The sequence below is a fragment of the Puma concolor genome, chromosome D4 (assembly GCF_028749965.1).
Source record: "Puma concolor isolate L17-30 chromosome D4, mPumCon1.1.hap2, whole genome shotgun sequence".
Taxonomy (NCBI): Eukaryota; Metazoa; Chordata; class Mammalia; order Carnivora; family Felidae; genus Puma; species Puma concolor.
The window spans coordinates 623,585-644,740 of NC_141679.1; the positions used below are offsets into that span (position 1 = coordinate 623,585).

Sequence of the window (21,156 nt, forward strand, 5' to 3'; positions counted from 1 at the left end):
GGGGAAGGGGGTTGGACGTAGAGAGGCTCCCTGTCACGTGGCCCTGACACCTCCTCTGCCGTGACGTATCGGCCGGGTTGTTCCAAGGTCCGCTAGCTCGGGGTGGACTGCTGCACCCTGGGGCTTCGCTCCGGAGGCCGCCCGCCCTCTCGGAGCCCCGGGACTGCGGGGGGTCAGCTGGGGGCGGGGAGCGCCGCGAGGGCCACGAGCCCGGGAACCTGCGCGCGCCCGCGCGCGGGTGGCAGGCCCCGGGCCCCGCTCCCCCGCCTCCCCCGCCGAGCTCCGCGGTGGTCTGCGCCGGCAGCGCGCGAGGCTTGAAGCGCCCGACCGGGCGCGCAGTCCCTCAGGCGGCTTCCCGTCGGCGCCGCGCCATGGACGCTCGGCGAGCGGAGGTCCGCGCTTTGGAAGCCGAGATCGCGGCCCTGCGGCGCGCGTGCGAGGAGCCGCGGACGCCGGGGGAAGACACCTCGCGAGCGCGGTACGTGCCCTCGCGGGCCCCGTGGGGCGGACGGTCTCCTCCGCGGCGTTTCCCGAGCCCCGGGGGCTCCGCCGCGGCGGGGCGGGGGGTGAGGCGTCCGCGCCGAGGCCGCTGTCAGCCTGGCAGCGTCGGCGCGGGGAAGCTGCCTTCCTTGAGGCCCTGTTCTCTGGCGGACGAGAGCGGGGGGTCCCCCGGGCGGCGCGACGCCCTGTGCTTTCCCGGCGCCCCCCGCCTAGGCCTCTCTGGGACGGCCGTGCCGCAGGTGTTCATTCGCCCTGGTCGTGTGGCGGCTCTTCTAACGAACGACGGGGCTGAAAAGTACGTTGGCGGAAAGGAAACGAGCGAACGTAGCCTCGGGGCTGCGGTCAGGCTCCCGCAGGCCGGGAAGCACCGCCGGGAGGGGGGCGGGGGCGGCCCCGGGGCGTTTGGACCCCTGCATCCGCGGGCAGGGCGGACTGCACCCCGGCGCTGGGCGCGATGTCCCGGGCGAGGGGTGTGCGCCTGTGGCAACCCGGTGTGCGCCTGGGAGAATCCGAAGAAGGCGCTTCTGTCAACCCTATTTTAAAGTCAGGGAAACTGAGGCTGGGAAGAGGTGAGGTAAGAGCTGGGCTGGAACCCAGAAATGTCATGTCAAAGCTCAGGTACTTTGCTTAAGGAAGGAAGAGAGAAAGGGTTAGTTATGTACGTATCTATGGTCTCAAAGTCACCAGCGGCTGGAAAGTAGAAAGTATCTTCATTTTCTCATTGGAGACTGGTTTGGCATAGGTGCCGAGAGATTTTCCAGAGATAATTGGACGGGGGTTGGTAGAAAATGGAAAGGAAGGGCAACGCGAAAGGGAACGTTCACAGGCGTGGCGGATGGGATCCTGAAAGTAAAGGAAGCTGTGGAGGGAGGCGGGTGACCAGGGAGCACACACGTTCCTCCACAAGTGAAGTTGTAAATGTCTGAAGCCCCTTGCTACTCCAGGGGTGCTCCATACATTGGAGGCAGTAGCAGTACTTGGGAGTTGCATAGAAATGCAGATTTGGGGGACACCTGGGTGGTCAGTTGGTTAAGGTCATGGGTTAGAGCCCTGTTGGGGATTCTCTCTCCTCTCTGCTTTCTTCTCGCGCTTTTTCTAAATAAATAAATAAATGTTTAAAAAAAAAAAAAAAAAGAAGGGTGCTTGGATGTCTCAGGAAGAGTAAAGCTCAGGTGGTCATGATCTCTCGGTTCGTGGGTTTGAGCCCCACGTCGGGCTCTGTGCTGACAGCTCAGAGCCTGGAGCCTACTTTGGATTCTGGGTTTCCCTCTGTCTCTGCCCCTCCCCCACTCACGCTCTGTCTCTCTCTGTTTCTCAAAAAATGAATTAAAAAAAAAAAAAATAGAAATTTTGGGCCTACCCCCACCGGCTGAGCCAATCTGCATTTTAACAAGCACCCCACCCCAGCTGTTTTATGTATATTTAAAAGTTTGAGAAGCACCTTGTCATACTGTCGGGAAGAATGATTTCTTTACTGGCCACAAGATGTCGTTATTAGCTCAGGACAGTATGTAGACTATTGATGTCATCTGTGCCTTCTCAAAGGTTGGGAAACTAGGAAGAGTCCAGATCGTGGAAAACATTACATGTTAGTCCAGGGTGTGACGTTTCTTTCTACTGTGGTGGAAAAGGAAGATGGAGACCTGTGTACCAAGCTGTGTGTGTGTGTGTGTGTGTGTGTGTGTGTGTGTGTGTGTTAAAATGTAACCAAATTTGCCATCTTGATGCTTTTTAAGTGTACAGATCAATGGTATTACATACGTTGATAATGTGCTACTATGACCATCTTCTGTCTCCCTCTTTTCATCTTGTAGAACTGAAACTATAACCATTAAGCAGTAACTTTCCCATTCCCCACTCCCCTTAGTCCTTGGCAACCACTGTTCTTCCTGTCTCTATGAATTTGACATTTCTAAGTACTTCATACAAGTGAATTCATATGTATTTGTCTTTTTGTGGCCGGTTTATTTCACTTAGCACAATATCCTCAAGGTTCGTTCACATTGTAGCAAAATGCAGAATTTCCTTCTTTCTTCAGGCTGAGTAGCGTTCTCCTGTATGTATATACCACATTTTGCTTATGCTCTTATTTGTCAATGGACGTTTGGGTTACTTCCACAGTTTAGCTATTGTGAATAATGCTGCTATCAACACATATGTACAAATATCTCTTTGAAACCCTGCTTTTAATTCTTTGGAATATGTGGGGGCGGGGAGGGAGGGGAGACTTCCTTTTCCTTCAAAGGTCCTTCTAGCTGGACTAAGTCAAATTGACCCTAGACAGATTAACAGGAGAAAATCAAATTTAAAAGGCATATGTACAAGGATTCCACATAGACCTGGAAATTCCAGAGCCAGGGAATATGAGGTCTGTAAGTCATTCTGAACTAAGGAGAAGGGGCTAGGGGTCTGGGACTTCAGAGCAAAGGAATACACTTCACAGGGCAATAAGAAGAGCAGATGTTTGGTTGTTAGATGTTTGCCCTACTATATAGGTGGGTCACTCAGGTAACATTTATCTGTTAATAACACTTACTCTGGGAAAGACCCCCAATTTAAGTTTTTCTGTGTGGTTAAAGGAGGACAAAATTTTTCTGGAGCCTACAGGGTCTTAAGTGCCTTCAGCACAAAATGATCCATATGCCACATTGCCACAGTCTTGGGGGGAGGTCTGTCCTTAACCCCTACAGATACGTCCCAAGAAGTGGAATTGCTGGATCCTTTGGTAATTCCATTTTTAATTTTTTGAGGACCTCCCCCATACTGGTTTCCACTGTGGTTGTACCATTTTATGGTGAATTTTTGGGGTGATGGTGAGGTGGTCCAGAGCCAATGGCCAAAAAAAGAATTCTTGAAGACGTCTTTCGTGCAGAAAGGTGGTTTTATTTAAAGCACGGGGACAGGACCCATGGGCAGAAGAGCTGCACTGGCGTTGTGACAGATAACTCATTATATACTCGCGGTTTGGGAGGGTATCAGGGATAGAGTAAGTCTCCTTAAGTAATTTTGGAAGCAAGATTTCTCAGGACCTTGAGAGGTTAGCTGTTGCTAGGGAAACGCCATTTCTTACCGTTTAGTAAAACCTCAGTCACGGGACCCTTCATATATATATCTGTGGCCATAAGCCTGGAGTATGATTGCTAGCATGTATCTTGGGGCAGTTGACATGAAGGAAGTTTACAAAGGAATTTTTATATGTTAAAGTAGACTTACAGGATCCTGGCGGTTGGGATAATGTTAAGCTAAGATTCTCTTTTGCCCCCAGCAAAGTGTCATCATGGAGGCAGCTGAGCTCCTAGAGGGAGGTTCACTCTGCCGATTTCAAGGACTTGTAAATGGGATGTAGGCAGTAGGGGGATTTAATTTTTTATTTGCCTTAGTTTCCCACATCACCATGGCAAGCACTTAAACCCCTTTCCTTCGTTCTTGGGTAGCCAGGAGTGTCTGAGGAGTATCACACAGATCCCACCTGGGTTGGGGGTGGTGGTGCTGTTAGCCTGTACTTTGGCCTCAGCTTGCCCCACGCACCCTCATCATTTTACGTTCCCACCAACAGTCTACAGTGTTTCCAGATTGTCTACATCCTCACCAAGATTGTCTTTTTCCCCCTGGTTTTGGGGTTTTTTTGTTGTTGTTTTTGTTTTGTTTTATAGTAGCCATCCTAATAGGTGTGGGGTCAGTTCCCTAATGATTAGTGATATTGAGCACCTTTCTATGTGCTTATTGGCCATGTGCTTTTGTGCCAGTCTCAGCCCATCTGTAGCAATGCTATTCAATGGAAATGTCTGGAGCCAGTGTTCCCAGGGAACTTTCCCCATTCCACACCTATGTTACGAATGGATCAAACTCTGTGGTTCTTGTGATTGTAGGATGCCCTTCCTCAATAACCTTTAGGAAACTTTGAAGGAAAAAAAAGTTATTATTTACAAGCTCTAGAGTGCATAAGCAATGCCACGGGAGCCACATAACCAGGTCATTGATGCAGAGAGGGAGACAGAGACAGAGAATGAGAGAACAGGACTGGGGTTCTGCTTTTATTTGGGTTGAGGGTGGGGGCCTAGGGTTTCAATAGGGTTTCAAGGACTCACTCTCAACTGGTGAACTTAAAACATAAGAGTAGGAATATAAAGTACAGGAAGAGAAAAAACAAGTGACCCAAGTGGTCAGGTTTTGAAATGAACTAAGATCTCTAAAACAAAGGGAAGGCAGTCTGGCTCTTCCATCCTGTGGTTTGCCAATGTGTCTCTGTTGGAGGTCACCTTCATTGAAGGGGATGCAGCAGACGCCTCTGCAGTCAAAGCTCACATTCAGCACCTGCATTAGAATAAGAGAAGCCAACTGTTGGGTCTTAAGCTATTATTATGTCCTCTTTGGAGAAATGTCCATCCAGTTTCCGTGCCCATTATTGAACAGGTTGGTTTTTGTTGTTGCTTTAGGAGTACTTTATATATTTTGGAAATTAAACCCTTATCAGATATGTGATTAACAAATATCTTTTCTCATTCTGTGGTTTGCCTTTTTACTGTCTTGATAGTGTCTTATGTTGTACAATTTTTAAACATGTTCATGAGGTCCAGTTTGTCTATTTTTTCTTTTGTAACCTGTGCCTTTGCTGTTATATCCAAGAAATCCTTGCCCTAGCCGATTTATGAAGCTTTTGTCCTATGTTTTCTTCCAAGAGTTTAGTTTTAGGTCTTACATTTAGATGTTTGAGTTAATTTTTGAATATGTTAGGGAAGGGTCCACCTTCATTCTTTTGTGGATGTTCAGTTTTTCCAGCACTATTTGAATGTTACTGACAAGCTTGTCAAAAATCATTTGATCATATATGTAAAGGTTCATTTCTGGGTTCTCTGATTCTATTACAGTCATCAATCTGTTTGTCTTTATGCCAATACTACACTGTTTTGATTACTGTACCTTTCAGTTAAGTTTTTTTTTTTACTTTTTTTTTTTTTAAATTTTTTTTTTTTTTCAATGTTTATTTTTATTTTTGGGACAGAGAGAGACAGAGCATGAATGGGGGAGGGGCAGAGAGAGAGGGAGACACAGAATCGGAAACAGGCTCCAGGCTCTGAGCCATCAGCCCAGAGCCCGACGCGGGGCTCAAACTCACAGACCGTGAGATCGTGACCTGGGTGAAGTCGGACGCTTAACCGACTGTGCCACCCAGGCGCCCCTTTACTTTTTTTTAAACGTTTATTCATTAAAAAAAAATTTTTTTTTTGCATTTATTTATTTTTGAGAAACAGTGAGACAAAGCGTGAGTGGGGGGGGGGGGTGCGCAGAGAGAGAAGGAGACACAGAATCTGAAGCAGGCTCCAGGCTCTGAGCAAGCAGTCAGCACAGAGCCCGATGTGGGGCTCAAACCCCACAAACTGTGAGATCATGACCTGGGCTGAATTTGGACACTCAACCTACTGAGCCACCCAGGTGCCCTGAAACGTTTATTCATTTTTGAGAGAGAGAGACAGAGCGTGGGAGGGGGAGGGGCAGAGAGCTGGAGACAAAGAATCCCAAGCAAGCTCCAGGCCTTGAGCTGTCAGCACAGAGCCTGACACAGGATTCTAACCCACACCCCACAAGATCTTGACCTGAGGTGAAGTCAGGTGTTTAACTGACTGAGCCGCCCAGGCACCCCTCCGTTAAGTTTTGAAATCAGGAAGTGTGAGTCCTCCAGTTTTGTTCTTTATCAAGATTATTTTGGCTATCTGGGATCCCTTGAGATTCCACATGAATTTTAGGATGGGTTTTTTTATTTCTGTAAAAAACCTCATTGGGACTTTGATAGGGATTGCATCGAATCTGTAGATTGCTGAGGGTAATATTGACATTTTAATAATACTAAGTTTTCCAATCCATTAACATGAGATGTGTTTCTATTCATATCAGTTTTTTTTTCAGCAATGTTTTATAGTTTTCATTGTACAAGTCTTACCTTCCTAAGGCAAATTCCTTCCTAAGGTTAGTTCCTAAATATTCTTTTTGATGCTGTTGTAAATGGAATTGTTTTTGTAATTTACATTTTTTATATTGTTCATTGTTGGGTTATAGAAATGCATCTGATTTTTGTATGGTGATTTTGTATCCTGATACCTTGCTAAATTCATTTATTCTAATGCTTTTGCTGTGGAATCTTGAGGGTTTTGTACATACAAGATTATACCATCTGTAAACAAAGATAATTTTAATTCTTTTCCAATTTGGATGCCTTTTATTTCTGTTTCTTGCTCACGTGCTCAACCTCGAGTTTCCAGAACCATGTTTAAGTGGTGAAAGTGGACATGCTTACCTTCTTCATATGTGGCTTTTATTATGTTAAGATAATTTCCTTCTACTCCTAGTGTTTTGACTGTTTTATCATTAAAGTGTGTTGAATTTTGTCAAATGCTATTTTTTTTTAAGTTTATTTTGAGAGAGTGTGAGAGAGCATGAGTGGGGGAGGGGTAGAGAGCGAGGGAGACAGAGGATCTGAAGCGACCTCTGTGCTGATGGCAGCGAGCCTGATGCAGGGCTCAAAACTCATGAACCACAAGATCTTGACCTGAGCTGAAGTCAGATGCTTAACCAACTGAGCCACCTGGGTGCCCCATTAATTGCTTTTCCTACATTAAGTGAGATAACCAAGTCTTTTTTTCCCTTCTTTGTGTTAATGGTGGTATATTACATTGATCAATTTTGTATGTTGAACCATCCTTGTATTCCAGAAATAAATCCTATGTGGTCATGATGTGTAATCCCCTTAATATGCTGCTTAATTTCATTAACTACTAATTTGTTGAGGATTTTTACATTAATGTTCATAAGTAATATTGGTCTGTAGTTTTCTTGGAATGTCTTTATCTGGCTTTGGTGTCAGAGTTGTGCTGGCCTAATAGAATAAGTTACAAAGTGTTCTCCAACTTTTTGGAAAAGTTTGAAAAGGATTGGTTAGTTTTCAGTTAAATGTTTGGTAGAATTCACTCTTGTAGTTATCGGGTCCAGGGCTTTTATTTGTTGGAGATTTTTTGATTACAGATTCAACCACACTAGTTATTGGTCTATTCAGATTTCGTATTTTTTGGGGGGTTTAATCTTGGTAGGGTTTGTGTTTCTAGGATTTGAGCCATTTCAGGTAGAGTATCCAATGTATTGGCATACAGTTGTTCATAATAGTATCATAAACTTTTTATTTTTGTAGAGTTGGTAATATCCCTGTTTTAATTTCTGATTTTAGTAATTTGAGTCTTTGTTTTTGTTTTGTTTTGTTTTTAAGTAAACTCTATGCCTGGTGTGAGGCTCAAACACATGACTCCAAAAATCAAGAATCCCATGCTCTACTGCTTAAGCCAGCCAGGTGCCCCTTTTCATTCTTTTTTTTTAGTCCATCTAGCTAAAGTTTTGTTAATTTTATTCATCCTCTCAAAGAGCCAACTTTTGGTTTCATCTAATTTCTCTAATTTTCTGTTGTCTATTTCATTTCTCTCTGCTCTAATCTTTATTATTTCCTCTTTTTGCTATCTTTGATTTAGTTCATTCTTTATCTATTTCCTTGAGTTGTAACATTAGGTTGTTTATTTGAGATCTTATTTTTTAATTTAAGCGTTTATAGCTGTAAATGTCCCCCTTAGCACAGCTTTTGATATGTCCCTTAAATTCTGGTATATTGTATTTTCATTTTGTCTTTAAGTATATTCTCATTTCCCTGTGGTTTCTTCTGGAATCTATTGATTGTTTAAAAGTGTGTTAATTTCCACAATTTTGTGACATTTTCTGTTTTCCTTCTGTTACTGATATCTAATTTCATCCCTTTGTGGTTGGAGAAGATACTTTATATGATAAGTATGTTTTAAAATACATAGAGACTTGGAATGCCTTGGTGGCTCAGTCCTTTGAGCATTTGACTCTTGATTTTGGCACAGGTCATGATCCCAGGGTTGTGGGATCGAACCCCTCATTGGGCTCCTCTCTGTGGCATGGAGCCTGCTTAAGAATTTCTCTCTCTCTATCCCTGTCTTCTTTTCTCCCTCTGCTCTTCTCCCATACTCACTTGCTCTCTCTAAAATAAAAAAAAAAAATACATTGAGGCTTAATTTGTTGTCCAATATCTTGGAAAATGGCCCATGTGCATTTGAGAATTTATACATGTCTGTTAGGTCTGTCTGTTGTTGGGTAGAAGGTTCTGTATATGTCTATTAGATCTAACTGGTTTAGTGTGTTGTTTTCACTACTCTGTTTCCTTACTTATCCTTTGTCTAGTTCTACCCATTATTGTAAGTTGGGGTATTGAAGTCTCCAACTGCTATTTTAGTTTCTTTTGAGGTGTAATTGATATATAACATTATGTTAATTTCAGGTGTACAATATAATTTGATATTTGTACGTATTGCAAAATGATCACCACACTAAATCTAGTTAACATCCATACACAGTTACAAGTTTTTTTCCTTGCGATATGAACTTTTTTCATTTTTTTTAATGTGAGATTATTTTAATAACTGATAACAGTGTATGTAATGGAATGTCATCCAGTGTATGTCATTATACTGTTTACATTTATGCCATGGAGACATATGTATTTTTTTAATAGTATGTAATACTTTATTTTTTTAATAGTATGTAAAACTTTTTTTTTAATATAATTTATTGTCAAATTGGCTAACATATAGTATGTAAAGTGTGCTCTTGGTTTTTGGGGTAGATTCCCGTGGTTCATCACTTACATATAACACCCAGTGCTCATCCCAACAAGTGCCCTCCTCAATGCCCATCACCCATTTTCCCCTCTCTCCCACCCCTCCATCAACCCTCAGTTTGTTCTCTGCATTTAAGAGTCTTTTATGGTTTGCCTCCTTCCCTCTCTGTAACTATTTTTTCCCCCTTCCCTTCCCCCATGGTCTTCTGTTAAGTTTCTCAAGATCCACATATGAGTGAAAACATATGATATATCTGTCTTTGAGTGACTTATTTCACTCAGCACAATACCTTCCAGTTTCCATCCACGTTGCTGCAAATGGCAGGATTTCATTTTTTCTCATTACCAAGTAGTATTCCATTGTATATATAAACCACATCTTATTTATCCATTCAGTTGATGGACATTTAGGCTCTTTCCATAATTTGGTTATTGTTGAAAGCGCTGCTATAAACATTGGGGTAAGTGTGCCCCTATGAATCAGCTCTCCTGTATCCTTTCGATAAATTCTATTACTGGGTTGTAGGGTAGTTCTGTTTTTAATTTTTTGAGGAACCTCCACGCTGTTTTCCAGAGCAGCTGCACCAGTTTGCATTCCCACCAACAGTGCAAGAGAGTTCCTGTTTCTCCACATCCTCACCAGCGTCTGTTGTTTCCTGATTTGTTCATTTTAGCCATTCTGACCAGTCTGGTTTTAATTTGTATTTCCCTGATGATGAGTGATACTGAGCATCTTTTCTTTAAAAAAAAAAAAAAAAAATTTAATGTTTATTTATTTTTGAGACAGAGAGAGACAGAGCATAAATGGGGGAGGGTCAGAGAGAGGAAGACACAGAATCTGAAGCAGGCTTCAGGCTCCGAGCTGTCAACACAGCCCGACGCGGGGCTCGAACTCACGGACTGTGAGATCATGACCTGAGCTGAAGTCGGATGCTTAACTGACTGAGCCACCCAGGGGCCCCTTGAGCATCTTTTCATGTGTCTCTTGGCCATCTGGATATCTTCTTTGGAAAAGTGTCTATTCATGTCTTCTGCCCATTTCTTTACTGGATTATTTGTTTTTCGGGTGTGGAGTTTGGTAAGTTCTTTATAGATTCTGGATACTAACCCTTTATCTGTTTGGTCATTTGCAAATATCTCCCATTCCATCAGTTGCCTTTTAGTTTTCTTAATTGTTTCTTTTGCTGTGCAGAAGCTTTTTATCTTGATGAGCTCCCAATAGTTAATTTTTGCTTTTAATTCCCTTGCTTTTGCAGATGTGTTGAGCAAGAAATTGCTGCGGCCTAGGTCAAAGAGGTTGTTGCCTGCTTTCTCCTCTAGGGTTTTGATGGTTTCCTGTCTCACATTTAGGTCTTTCATCCACTTCGAGTTTATTTTTGTGTATGGTGTAAGAAAGTGGCCTAGTTTCATTCTTCATGTTGCTGTCCAGTTTTCCTAGCACCATTTGCTAAAGAGACTTTTTTCCATTGGATGCTCTTTCCTGCTTTGTCAAAGATGAGTTGGCCATACATTTGTGGGTCCAATTCTGGGTTCTCTATTCTATTCCACTGATCTGTGTGTCTGTTTTTGTGCCAATACCATACTGTCTTGGTGATTGCAGCTTCGTAGTAAAGGCTGACGTCTGGGATTGTGATGCTTCCCACTTTGGTTTTCTTCTTCAAGAAAGAAGGCTATTCAAGAAAAATTCAAGAACAATTGGCTCTTCTGGGTCTTTTGTGGTTCCATAAAAATTTTAGGATTGGTTGTTCTAGTTTTGAGGAGACTGCCGGTACAATTTTGATTGGGATTGCATTGAATGCGTAGATTGCTTTGGGTAGTATTGACATTTTAACAGTATTTATTCTTTCAATCCGTGAGCATGGAATGTTTTTCCATTTCTTTGTGTCTTCTTCAATTTCCTTCGTAAGTTTTCTATAGTTTTCAGGATATGGATCTTTTACATCTTTGGTTAGGTTTATTCTTAGGTATTTTATGGTTCTGGGTACAATTGTAAATGGGATCCATTTCTTGATTTCTTTTTCTGTTGCTTCATTATCGGTGTATAGAAATGCAACCGATTTCTGTTCATTGATCTTGTACCCTGTGACTTTGCTGAATTCATGTATCAGTTCTAGCAGGCTTTTGGTGTAGTCTTTTGGGTTTCCATTTAGAGTATCATGTTGTCTGCGAGAAGTGAAACTTTGGAGTTCTTTGCCAATTTTGATGCCTTTTATTTCATTTTGTTTTCTGATGGCTGCAGCAAGGACTTCCAGCACTATGTTAAACAACAGTGGTGAGAGTGGACATTCCTGTTGTGTTCCTGATCTCAGGGAGAAAGCTCTCAGTTTTTCCCCACTGAGGATGATACTTGCTGTGGGCTTTTCATATATGGCTTTTATGATTAGCTATGTTCCTTCTATCCCAACTTTCTTGAGGGTTTTTGTTAAGACACAATGCTGTATTTTGTCAAATGCTTTTTCTGCATCTATTGATAGGATCATATGGTTCTTATCTTTTCTTTTATTGTGATGTATCACATGTGAATATTGAACCAGCCCTACAGCACAGGAATGAATCCCACTTGATCATGATGAATAATTCTTTTTATATGCTGTTGAATTCAATTTGCTAGTATCTTGTTGAGAATTTTTGCATCCATGTTCATTAGGGATATTGGCCTGTAATTCTCCTTTTTTGTGGGGTCTCTGTCTAGTTTGGGAACCAAGGTAATGCTGGCTTCATAGGATGAGTCTGGAAGCTTTCTTTCTGTTTCTATTTTTAGGAACAGCTTGAGAAGGATAGGTATTAACTCTGCTTTAAATGTCTGGTAGACTTCCCCTGGGAAGCCATCTGTCCTGGGACTCTTATTTGTTGGGAGATTTTTGATAACTGATTCAATTTCTTCACTAGTTATGGGTCTGTTCAAATTTTCTATTTCTTCCGTTTGAGTTTTGGAAGTGTGTGGGTGCTTAGGAATTTGTCCGTTTCTTCCAGGTTGTCCAGTTTGTTGGCATATAATTTTTCATAATCTCTGATAACTGCTTGTATTTCTGAGGGATTGGTTATGATAAATCCATTTTCATTTGTGATTTTATTTATTTAGATCTTCTGGCTAGGGGTTTATCAATTTTGTTTCTTTTTTAAAAAAAACCAGCTCTTAGTTTCATTGATCTGTTCTACTGGTTTTTTTTTGGGGGGGGGGTGGATTCTGTATTGTTTATTTATGCTCTGATATTTATTATTTCTCTTCCTCTGCTGGGTTTGGGGTTTCATTGTTGTTCTGCTTCTAGTTCCTTTAGGTGTGCTGTTAGATTTTGTATTTGGGATTTTTCTTGTTTCTTGAGTTAGGCCTGGATTGCAATGTATTTATTTTCCTCTTAGGAATGCCTTTGCTGCATCCCAGAGGGTTTGGACTGTTGTGTTTTCATTTTCATTTGTGTCCTTATATTTTTTAGTATCTTCTTTAATTGCCTGGTTGACCCATTCATTCTTTAGTAGGGTGAACTTTTAAGATTTACTCTTTTATCAACATACAAATGTGTAATACAGTATTATTAATTATAGTCACCATGCTGTACATTACATCCCTAGGACTTTTTAATTGTATTGCTGGAAATTTGTATACTTTGACCACCTTTTACCCATTTTCCCAAACCCCCTCACCCTTGCCCCTGGCAGCCATCAATCTACTCTCTTTCTATGAGTTCGGGGTTTTTTAGATTCTACATATAAGTGAGATCATACAATAACCTGTCCATCTTGTCTGACTTGTTTCACATAACATAATGCCTTGAAGGTTCATCCATATTGTCACAAATGGCAGGATATTCTTCTTTTTATGTGGCTGAATGACATTTAGTTGTATAGTAGACACCACATCTTTATTCATTATTTGTTGACAAGTTGTTTCCTTGTTTTGGTTATTGTAAATAATGCTGTAGTGAACCTGAGGATGCATGTATCTTCATGTTTTTGTTTCACTCAAATAAATACACAGAAATGGAATTGCTGATTTACATGGTAATTCTATTTTTAATTTTTTGAGGAACCTTCATACTGTTTTTTGTACTGGCTGCACCAATATATATTACTACCAACAATATATTCTTGCCAACTCGTGTTATTTTGTTTATGGTAATAGTCATTCTGACAGGTGTGAGGTGATACCTTGCTGTGGTTTTGACTCGCATTTCCCTGATGATTAGTAATATTGGGCACCTTTTCTGTGTACCTGTTGGCCAGCTATATATCTTCTTTGGAAAGATTTCTATTCAGATTCTCTTCCCATTTTTTAATCAGACTTTTTTTTTCTTTTGTCATTGAGTTAATGAGTTCTTTATATATTTTGGATGTTAACTCCTTGGTAGTAGATGATTTGCAAATATTTCTACCATTGCATAGTTAGCTTTTTAATTTTACTAATTTCTTTTGCTGTAGAGACATTTTTTAGTTGATGTAGTCCTGCTTGTTGATTTTTTTCCTTTTGTTGGATTTGCTTTTGGTATCAAATCCAAAAAGTCAGTACCAAGACCAATATAGAGAGCTTACCACCTCTGCTTTCTTCTAGGAAATTGTCCACGTATTTCTTTTATTGAGGTCTTTATTTCTTTATATGGTGTCAGGTTACTATCTGGTGTACTTTTTTTAAAGTTTATTTATCGTGAGAGAGGTAGAGTGAGTGTGAGCCAGGAGGGGCAGAGAGAGAGAGAATTCCAAGCAGGTTCTTCACTGTCAGTGCAGAGCCCAACATGAGGCTCTAACCCCCAAACCACGGGGTTTGACCTGAGCTGAAATCCAGAGTCAGACATTTAACTGAATGAGGCATCCAAGTGTCCCTGTCTAGTGTACTTTTATCTTTCAGGTCTCTCTTGAACATTTCTTGTAGGGTAGGTCTAATGGTAACAAAATCCTTTGCCTTTTATTTCTTTGGAAATGTCTTAATTTCTTCCTCACTTTTAAAGGGCCCTTTTACCAGATACAGATATTCCTTGGAAATATTGTGGGTTCAGTACCAGACCACCACAATAAAGTGAGCATCACAATAAAACTAGTCAAGTGAATTTTTTGGTTTTCCAGTAAATACAAAAGTTAGGTTTATACTCCACTGTAGTCTGTTAAGTGTGCAATGTCGTTATGTCTGAAGAAAATGTTTTATACCTTAATTAAAAAGTACTTCTTTGCTAAAAATGCTCACCATCATCTGGGCTTTCAGTGAATCATATTCACTGATCACAGATCACCATAACAAATGTAATAATACTGAAAAAGTTTGAGATATTGTGAGAATTTCCAAAATATGATTCAGAGACACAAAGTGAGCCAATACTCTTGGAAAAGATGGCACTAATAGACTTGCTCAACACAGGGTTGCCACAAACCTTCAGTATAACTTGCAATATTTGGGAAGCACAGTAAAACAAAGCACAATGATGAGGTATACATAGGATTGTTGGTTCAGTTTTTCCTTTTAGTACCTGGACTGTATAGGCCCCCTGTCTTCTGGTGTCCAAAATTTCTAATGAGAAATCTCATATTTTATTGAGAAACCCTTGAATGTGGTGGTTTGCTTCTCTTTTGTTGCTTTCAAGGTTCATCTTTATGCTTGGGTTTTATAAATTTGATTATATCTTGGTGGGAGTCTCTTTGAGTTTGCTGAGTATCTTGTATTTTCATATTCATGTCTTTCATGAAATTTGTGGAGTTTTTAGTCATTATTTCTTCAGATATTCTGTCTGCCTCTTTCTCCTCGGACTCTCATGACGCGTATGTTGGTCCTTTTGAGGGTGTCCCACAAATCCTTTATGCTTTGTTCCTTTTTTCAGTCTTTTTTCTTTCTGCGCCTCAGCCTCAGTAATGTTCATTGTCTTATCTTCAGGTTCACTGATCATTCTGCCTGCTCAAATCTGCCTTTGAATCCCTCTAGTGAATTTTTCATTTCAGTTATTGTATCTTTGAGCTCCAGAATTCCTTTTTGGTTTCTTTTTTTTTTTTTTTTAATGTTTATTCATTTTTGAAAGAGAGATAGCGTGAGTAGGGGAGGGGCAGAGAGAGAGGAGACAGAGAATCCCAAGCAAGCTCTGTGCTGCCAGTGCAGAACCCAACGTGGAGCTTCGACTCACAAGGCTGTGAGATCATGATCTGAGCCAAACCAGGAAGTTGGATGCTTAACCAACTGAGCCACCCAGGCTGCCCCCCTTTTTTGTTTATTATTTTAGGATTTCCATTTCTCTCTCTCTTTTAAAATGTTTATTTTGAGGGAGCGTGTGCATCTATGCAGGTGGGGGAGGGGCAGAGAGAGAGGGAGAGAGAATTCCAGGCAGGCTCCATGCTGTCAGTTTAGAGCCCAACATGGGGCTGGATCTCACTGACTGAGGTCAAGAGTTGGACACTTCACCGACTGAGCCACCCAGGTGCCCTTGTTTATTTTTTTTTAGTTTTATTATTTTGTAGGCTGTGTGTTGAAGATAAGCCTGAGGTGCAAACTTTCTGTCTTCTTATGTCTTTTCTGAGCCTTTCCTTGGGCACTGTACTCACTTTCCAGTTTTTCCCATACATTCAAGTTGATTTTGAATGTCTTAATCTTTAAGGTGTGGCTCTTTAAATGAGATAAGCCAAAAATAATGGGGAAGAAAAGAGTCGTGGCTCTTTAAATCTCCTGGAGCTCCCTTCAGCCAGAGGAGCAGGGCTTGTAATAGTGGGAGCTGGTGCAACACTGGCTGTCTGTCTCTTTGCACCTCTTTTGTCAGAAGCAGCAATCAGCACAGCCACTCAGCGTTTGTGGACAGTCTTTTTTTTGCCTACTCTTACTTTTCTGAAGTGTGTGCAGTCTGCTTTAGGAACGTGTACACAGCTGTCTGCCTATTGTTGGAGTGGGGGATACATAGCTATTACTGTGCTGAGACCTGAAATTGCCCCAAACTGACCACAGTTAACTCCAAGCCTTCCCCTGGAAGTTGTAAGCCTTCAGCAGAATTCACAGTTTTAAAAAAGTTTCATCAGATTCTGCCAATGCGGTTATTGTGTAGGTGGCTGCTTCCTACGCCACCAGCTTCCCAGAATCCTAGATCATTGACTTTTGAAATCAGGTCTCTTGTAGATCCGTTTTATTTTTTAAAGTTCATTTTGAGAGAGAGCTCGCAGATGGGTTTGTGTGGGGGAGGGGCAGAGAGAGAGAATCCCGAGCAGGGTCACACTGACAGCGCAGAGACCAGCGCAGCGCTTGATCCCACAGACCTTGAGATCATGACCTGAGCCAAGATCAAGAGTCAAATGCGTAACCCACTGAGCTACCCAGGCACCCCTCTTATAGATTTGTTTTCAGACAAAGAAGTTTCTTGGGGTGCCTGGGTGGCTCAGTGGGTTAAGCATCTGACTCTTGGTTTCAGCTCAGGTCATGATCTCATGGTCTGTGAGTTCAAGCCCCATGTCTGACTTCACGCTGACAGTGCAGAGCCTGCTTTGGATTCTTTCTCTCCTCTCTCTGCCCCTCCCACTCGCGGTCTCTCTCTTCTCTCTCAAAATAAATAAACTTTAAATAAAGAAGCTTCTTGTGGAACTCTAATTTTGACCAACATAAATTACGCTCCTAAGACAAAGTAACAAGTAATATAGTGCAAAGCCAGTAAAAATGTATAATCCCAAATCATTGAAACTCATGTCGGTAATTGAAATAGACTAATGATATTTTGCTCAAAGTAAATCACTGCTATGAATGAGAATATGCAGGTTTTCTCTTTTAGGTGTATGGTAAAATATACATAGGATTTAACCACTTTAGCCTTTTTTAAGTACGTAGTTATATTGGATTAAGTACTTTCACGTTGTCATGCCGCCATCACCACTTTTTCCTCACCCCAAAGTGATACTCTGTACCCATTAAACAATAACTTCCCATTCTCTCCTTTCTCAGCCACAGGTTCTTTTTTGAATTCTGCATATCTAGTTTTCAATGTGATGATTTAGTTCTTTTATCAGTTTGCTCTGTTGGAAACACCGTAAAGTTTTCATTCGTAGTTTTCTGTGATATTTGGTATTTGCATAACAGGAATTTATCATTTATATATGAAGATTCCTTCTTGCTTTCGTTAGCGTTCTCAGTTTAGTTTTTTTATCACTTAATTATAGCCAATACAAAAGAGCTTGTGGTAGTCTCTCAGGTGATAGAGAATATACTTAAATATTTTCAATTAACATTAAGACAAAAATTTAAAAGATATTTTCACCCTTTCTACAAGCATTAGATCTCCAGTGTAAAGAATACAGAGTTAGGTTATTTCCTATAGACCTGGCATAAGGTCCTAAGAGTGCAGGTTAATGTAGTAGAATCAGGAATAGAAAAGGAGGGATAGCTATGTGATGGAGCAGAAAGTATGGCAGTAAATCCAGATGTGAAGGATTAACAGAGCCATGGATAACTCCAAAGATAGAGAGCCTGAGATATCGAGACAGACCTTATCAGTAACAGAAGTAGGGAAATACGGTAGACAAGCTAATTTAATACAAAAACATTTATTGGGTCAACAAGCTAAGTCTACTGTGCAACAAGAAGAAATGTATGATTGGAGGTATGATTTAGGAATTACTGATGTAGAAGAGTTGAGATTGATCACTGAGTTTTTCTCTAGAATGAGAGAACGGTATTTAGATCAGCAAGAGCAGGAGTGGTAGGGCTTCTTCTGTAGTTGGAGGCAAGCAGCAGAAACAGTGGAGTGCCCAACATGTCAGATGAGAATCATGATAATCATGCTCCACCATCTAAAGAAGGATGTCTTACGATGGCAGAAGTCAGCAGTGTAGAACGTAGCAGAACACGAGAGCAGTAAAGGATGACAGAAAGTAAAATAACATTCAGTGTGATCATTAGCTGAAATTTTACTCTTTTTCAAGGAAAATAGAGTTTTGCGTTCTTAATGAAGAATGATTACAGTATTGTTTAAAGAGATTATGCTATTATTCCTTTGGAATTCCCCTCCCCCCACCCTTATTCTTAGATTTCCTGAGACTCTCTTTCTTACTATAAAATGCTCTGTGATACTTTACTTGTTTTAAAAAAAATTTTTTTTTAATGTTTATTTACTTTTGAGAGAGACAGAGACAGAATGTGACTGGGTTAGGGGCAGAGAGAGAGGGAGACACAGAATCGGAGGCAGGTTCCAGGCTCTGAGCTGTCAGCACAGAGTCCAGCACGGGGCTTGAACTCATGAGCTGTGAGATCCTGACCTGAGTTGAAGTCGGCCACTCAACCGACTGAGCCACCCAGGTGCCCCTACTTTACTTGTTTTAGAAGTTAAAGCTAGCCAGCCAACATTTCTTTGTTACTTAATGATATTTACAAAAATAATTTGAGATGTCTTGGGATATCAGGTATTTACTTTGGAGTATTTTAAACATTCCATTATAAACAGACATTTTCATGTTGCAAAGTACTCTTGTTATAGTTTATTTTACAATTGCTTGTAATAGGTAGAAATATGGTAGTATAATTTAATTAGCTTTGTTTTAATTTGAGATTAAAGATTACAGTGTTAGTAGCCATATTGATTTTGAGAAAAATCTTAGGTACTTTTAGTGGGAAGAAAGTAAGAAAGACAAAATAGAAATGGTTTGAAGAGGGGCGCCTGGGTGGCGCAGTCGGTTAAGCGTCCGACTTCAGCCAGGTCACGATCTCGCGGTCCGTGAGTTCGAGCCCCGCGTCAGGCTCTGGGCTGATGGCTCAGAGCCTGGAGCCTGCTTCCGATTCTGTGTCTCCCTCTCTCTCTGCCCCTCCCCCGTTCATGCTCTGTCTCTCTCTGTCCCAAAAATAAATAAAAAACGTTGAAAAAAAAATTATGAAATGGTTTGAAGAAATTTTTGGTGATGAGATAAAGCACTTGTTAGTGGTTTCTTCAGTGGAGTAATTATTTGTTATATTTGCTTTTTAGAAAATCCCTTCAAGAAATACATCAGTCAGATTCTGGAGAATGGGCCGCTTCAAAAGATCTGAGAGGTCATCTTGGACATTTAGAATCAGAACTTCTTTTTCTAAGCACACTTACTGGCATCAATATAATAAATTACTCCATGAAAACGGAGGACCTAACAAGCACTGAGAATACAGAAAAGAGTAAGCATTTTAATTTGGAAGTGATGTTGAAGTTTACCTCATTACACGTAAGAGATTGGTTGTCATGTCATTGAATTAAGATCCTATGAGGTAACTATTTGACCATGTGGTGTGGTAAACTTGTTTTGTCAGGTGTCTTTTGAACATCACAGTGTGCATAATACTCTTTTAAAGCTGCCTTAGGTAGGTGTTAAAGAAGACACAGGCTTTGTCATTAAGTATTTTAATAGTCAAGTAAGTGAAAGAACAATAGCATGATTAATTTGCAAATCTTCAGAGTTATTCACTGCTGGCATGAGAGCTGCCTCATCTAAAGTGCTTTACTCCTTGGCCTGTGGCCAAGGTAAATGTTTCAGGAGCTGGACCATTTTCCAGAGGAGGGTTTCTGGTCCAGGTGATTGAGTTCTATTGTCAAGGGTCTGTGATGCACTCACTTATAAAGGGATGTTAATTCAGCTGTGCATTGGATGTGGGGAACTTTGGGCAAGAGTATCATCCTTTAAAGGAAGAATCACTTTTGGAAATGCTTTCTGACTTTCCACTGAAATAAGCCTCATGACAAGGAAGACATTGAGTTGGTCCTCAGAGGGTCTTGGGTAGCACACCTCAGCAGAAGTCTGAAATACATAAGAAATGGGTGATAGAATCTAAGTACTTGAGGTATTTGAAAGGAAGAGATGGAAAACAAGAGGTTAGGCCAGGTATAAGTCTTGCTAGTGCAGAAATCTTAGTCTTCCCATTTTGCGTCTTCCTATGTTGACCTCGTTGTAGAAGTACTTGGTGCAGCCTATTCAGAAGGCTTTTGAATGGGCTTAATACAGTGCTTCCCCCATTGCTGGCTTAGGTTTTAATTTTCTTGGATCTGCCAGCTTAGTTCAACTGTTCTGTGTGATATCTAGCTCATCCATCTGATTTCCAGCTTCCAAAATTAGGTTACTCTCCTTTTTCTTCTTTATCATTATGGAGTTGTGCTCTTCTAAAAATACCTTTGTTAGCAAGATTAGATGATGTTAAAGTGAAAATAGTGGTTATCTCTTGGGGGACGAGTAGCCTGGGGAAGGGCATAAGGGCACTTTATGGCATATTTTAACATTTCTGTATCTTGATCTCAGTGGAAGTTAGATGGGAAACTCATGTGAAAAAAATATTGAGTTGTATACTTAGCAAAATGCACTTTCCACATTTAAGTATAAAGTTTTGTAAGGTAACACAACCAAATAGGTAGATTCCATGTACTCTTTTTAACTAGAGTCATATAATGTTGGGGGAAAACACTATCAGTTATGATTCAAACTTGTGTAGAGTTATACTAGCATGTTTTATTTCTTACCATAATCTTTGGTATAATTGGGATGTAGAAAGTACAAGTTATCTTTAGTTCATCTTTGCAAAGGTAAATCAGTTTGGTGCATATCTTTCTAGATTTTGCAATGTAAATGCTAACGTACAACCTCACATGTATATCCACATGTTACAAATGTTCACAAAAATAAGAGGTATTTGGTGGAAACTTATTTGCAAATAAATTTTTTTTTTTTTTTCTGATTTACAGGTATAAAGAAAGTTCTGCAGAGACACAGGTTATCAGGAAATTGCCACATGATTACATTTCAACTTGAATTTCAGATTCTGGAAATCCAGGTAAATGAAGGAGTATGTTGTGCTAACAGAGATTCTGCTGCTGTGATTAAGCAATTCCCATACCACAGCCTTCAGCAATGGCTGAACTAAGGAGGAATTCATGAACCAGGGCCCTCTTGTAGTACATTTGTGCAAAGTGATACCATGTCAGAAAAATTTTTACAGTATAAACACCCTGACACCTGCATATGAGAGGGTTGTTGCTGAGCGTATATGGGCTTTATTGGAAGGCAGATAGCAAGATCCTCCTCATCCCTCA

The 21,156-nt window shown here is 40.8% G+C and overlaps 1 protein-coding gene across 4 annotated transcripts in view; it reads left to right on the top strand.

Annotated features, from left to right (window-relative positions):
* The first annotated feature begins 80 nt into the window (after nt 1-80).
* CENPP (centromere protein P) overlaps nt 81-21,156 on the top strand; it is a 229,459-nt gene continuing 208,383 nt past the window's right edge. For 2 of the 4 annotated variants that reach the window (XM_025931549.2, XM_086684750.1), the window contains exons 1-3: nt 81-478; nt 19,075-19,256; nt 20,809-20,897. In XM_025931549.2, the coding sequence (XP_025787334.1) occupies nt 372-478; nt 19,075-19,256; nt 20,809-20,897 (378 nt within the window). In that variant the 5' untranslated portion in view covers nt 81-371. Of the gene's footprint in view, nt 479-1,056; nt 1,076-19,074; nt 19,257-20,808; nt 20,898-21,156 lie in introns of those variants that run through there. The other 2 variants (XM_086684751.1, XM_086684752.1) reach the window with 2 other exon arrangements.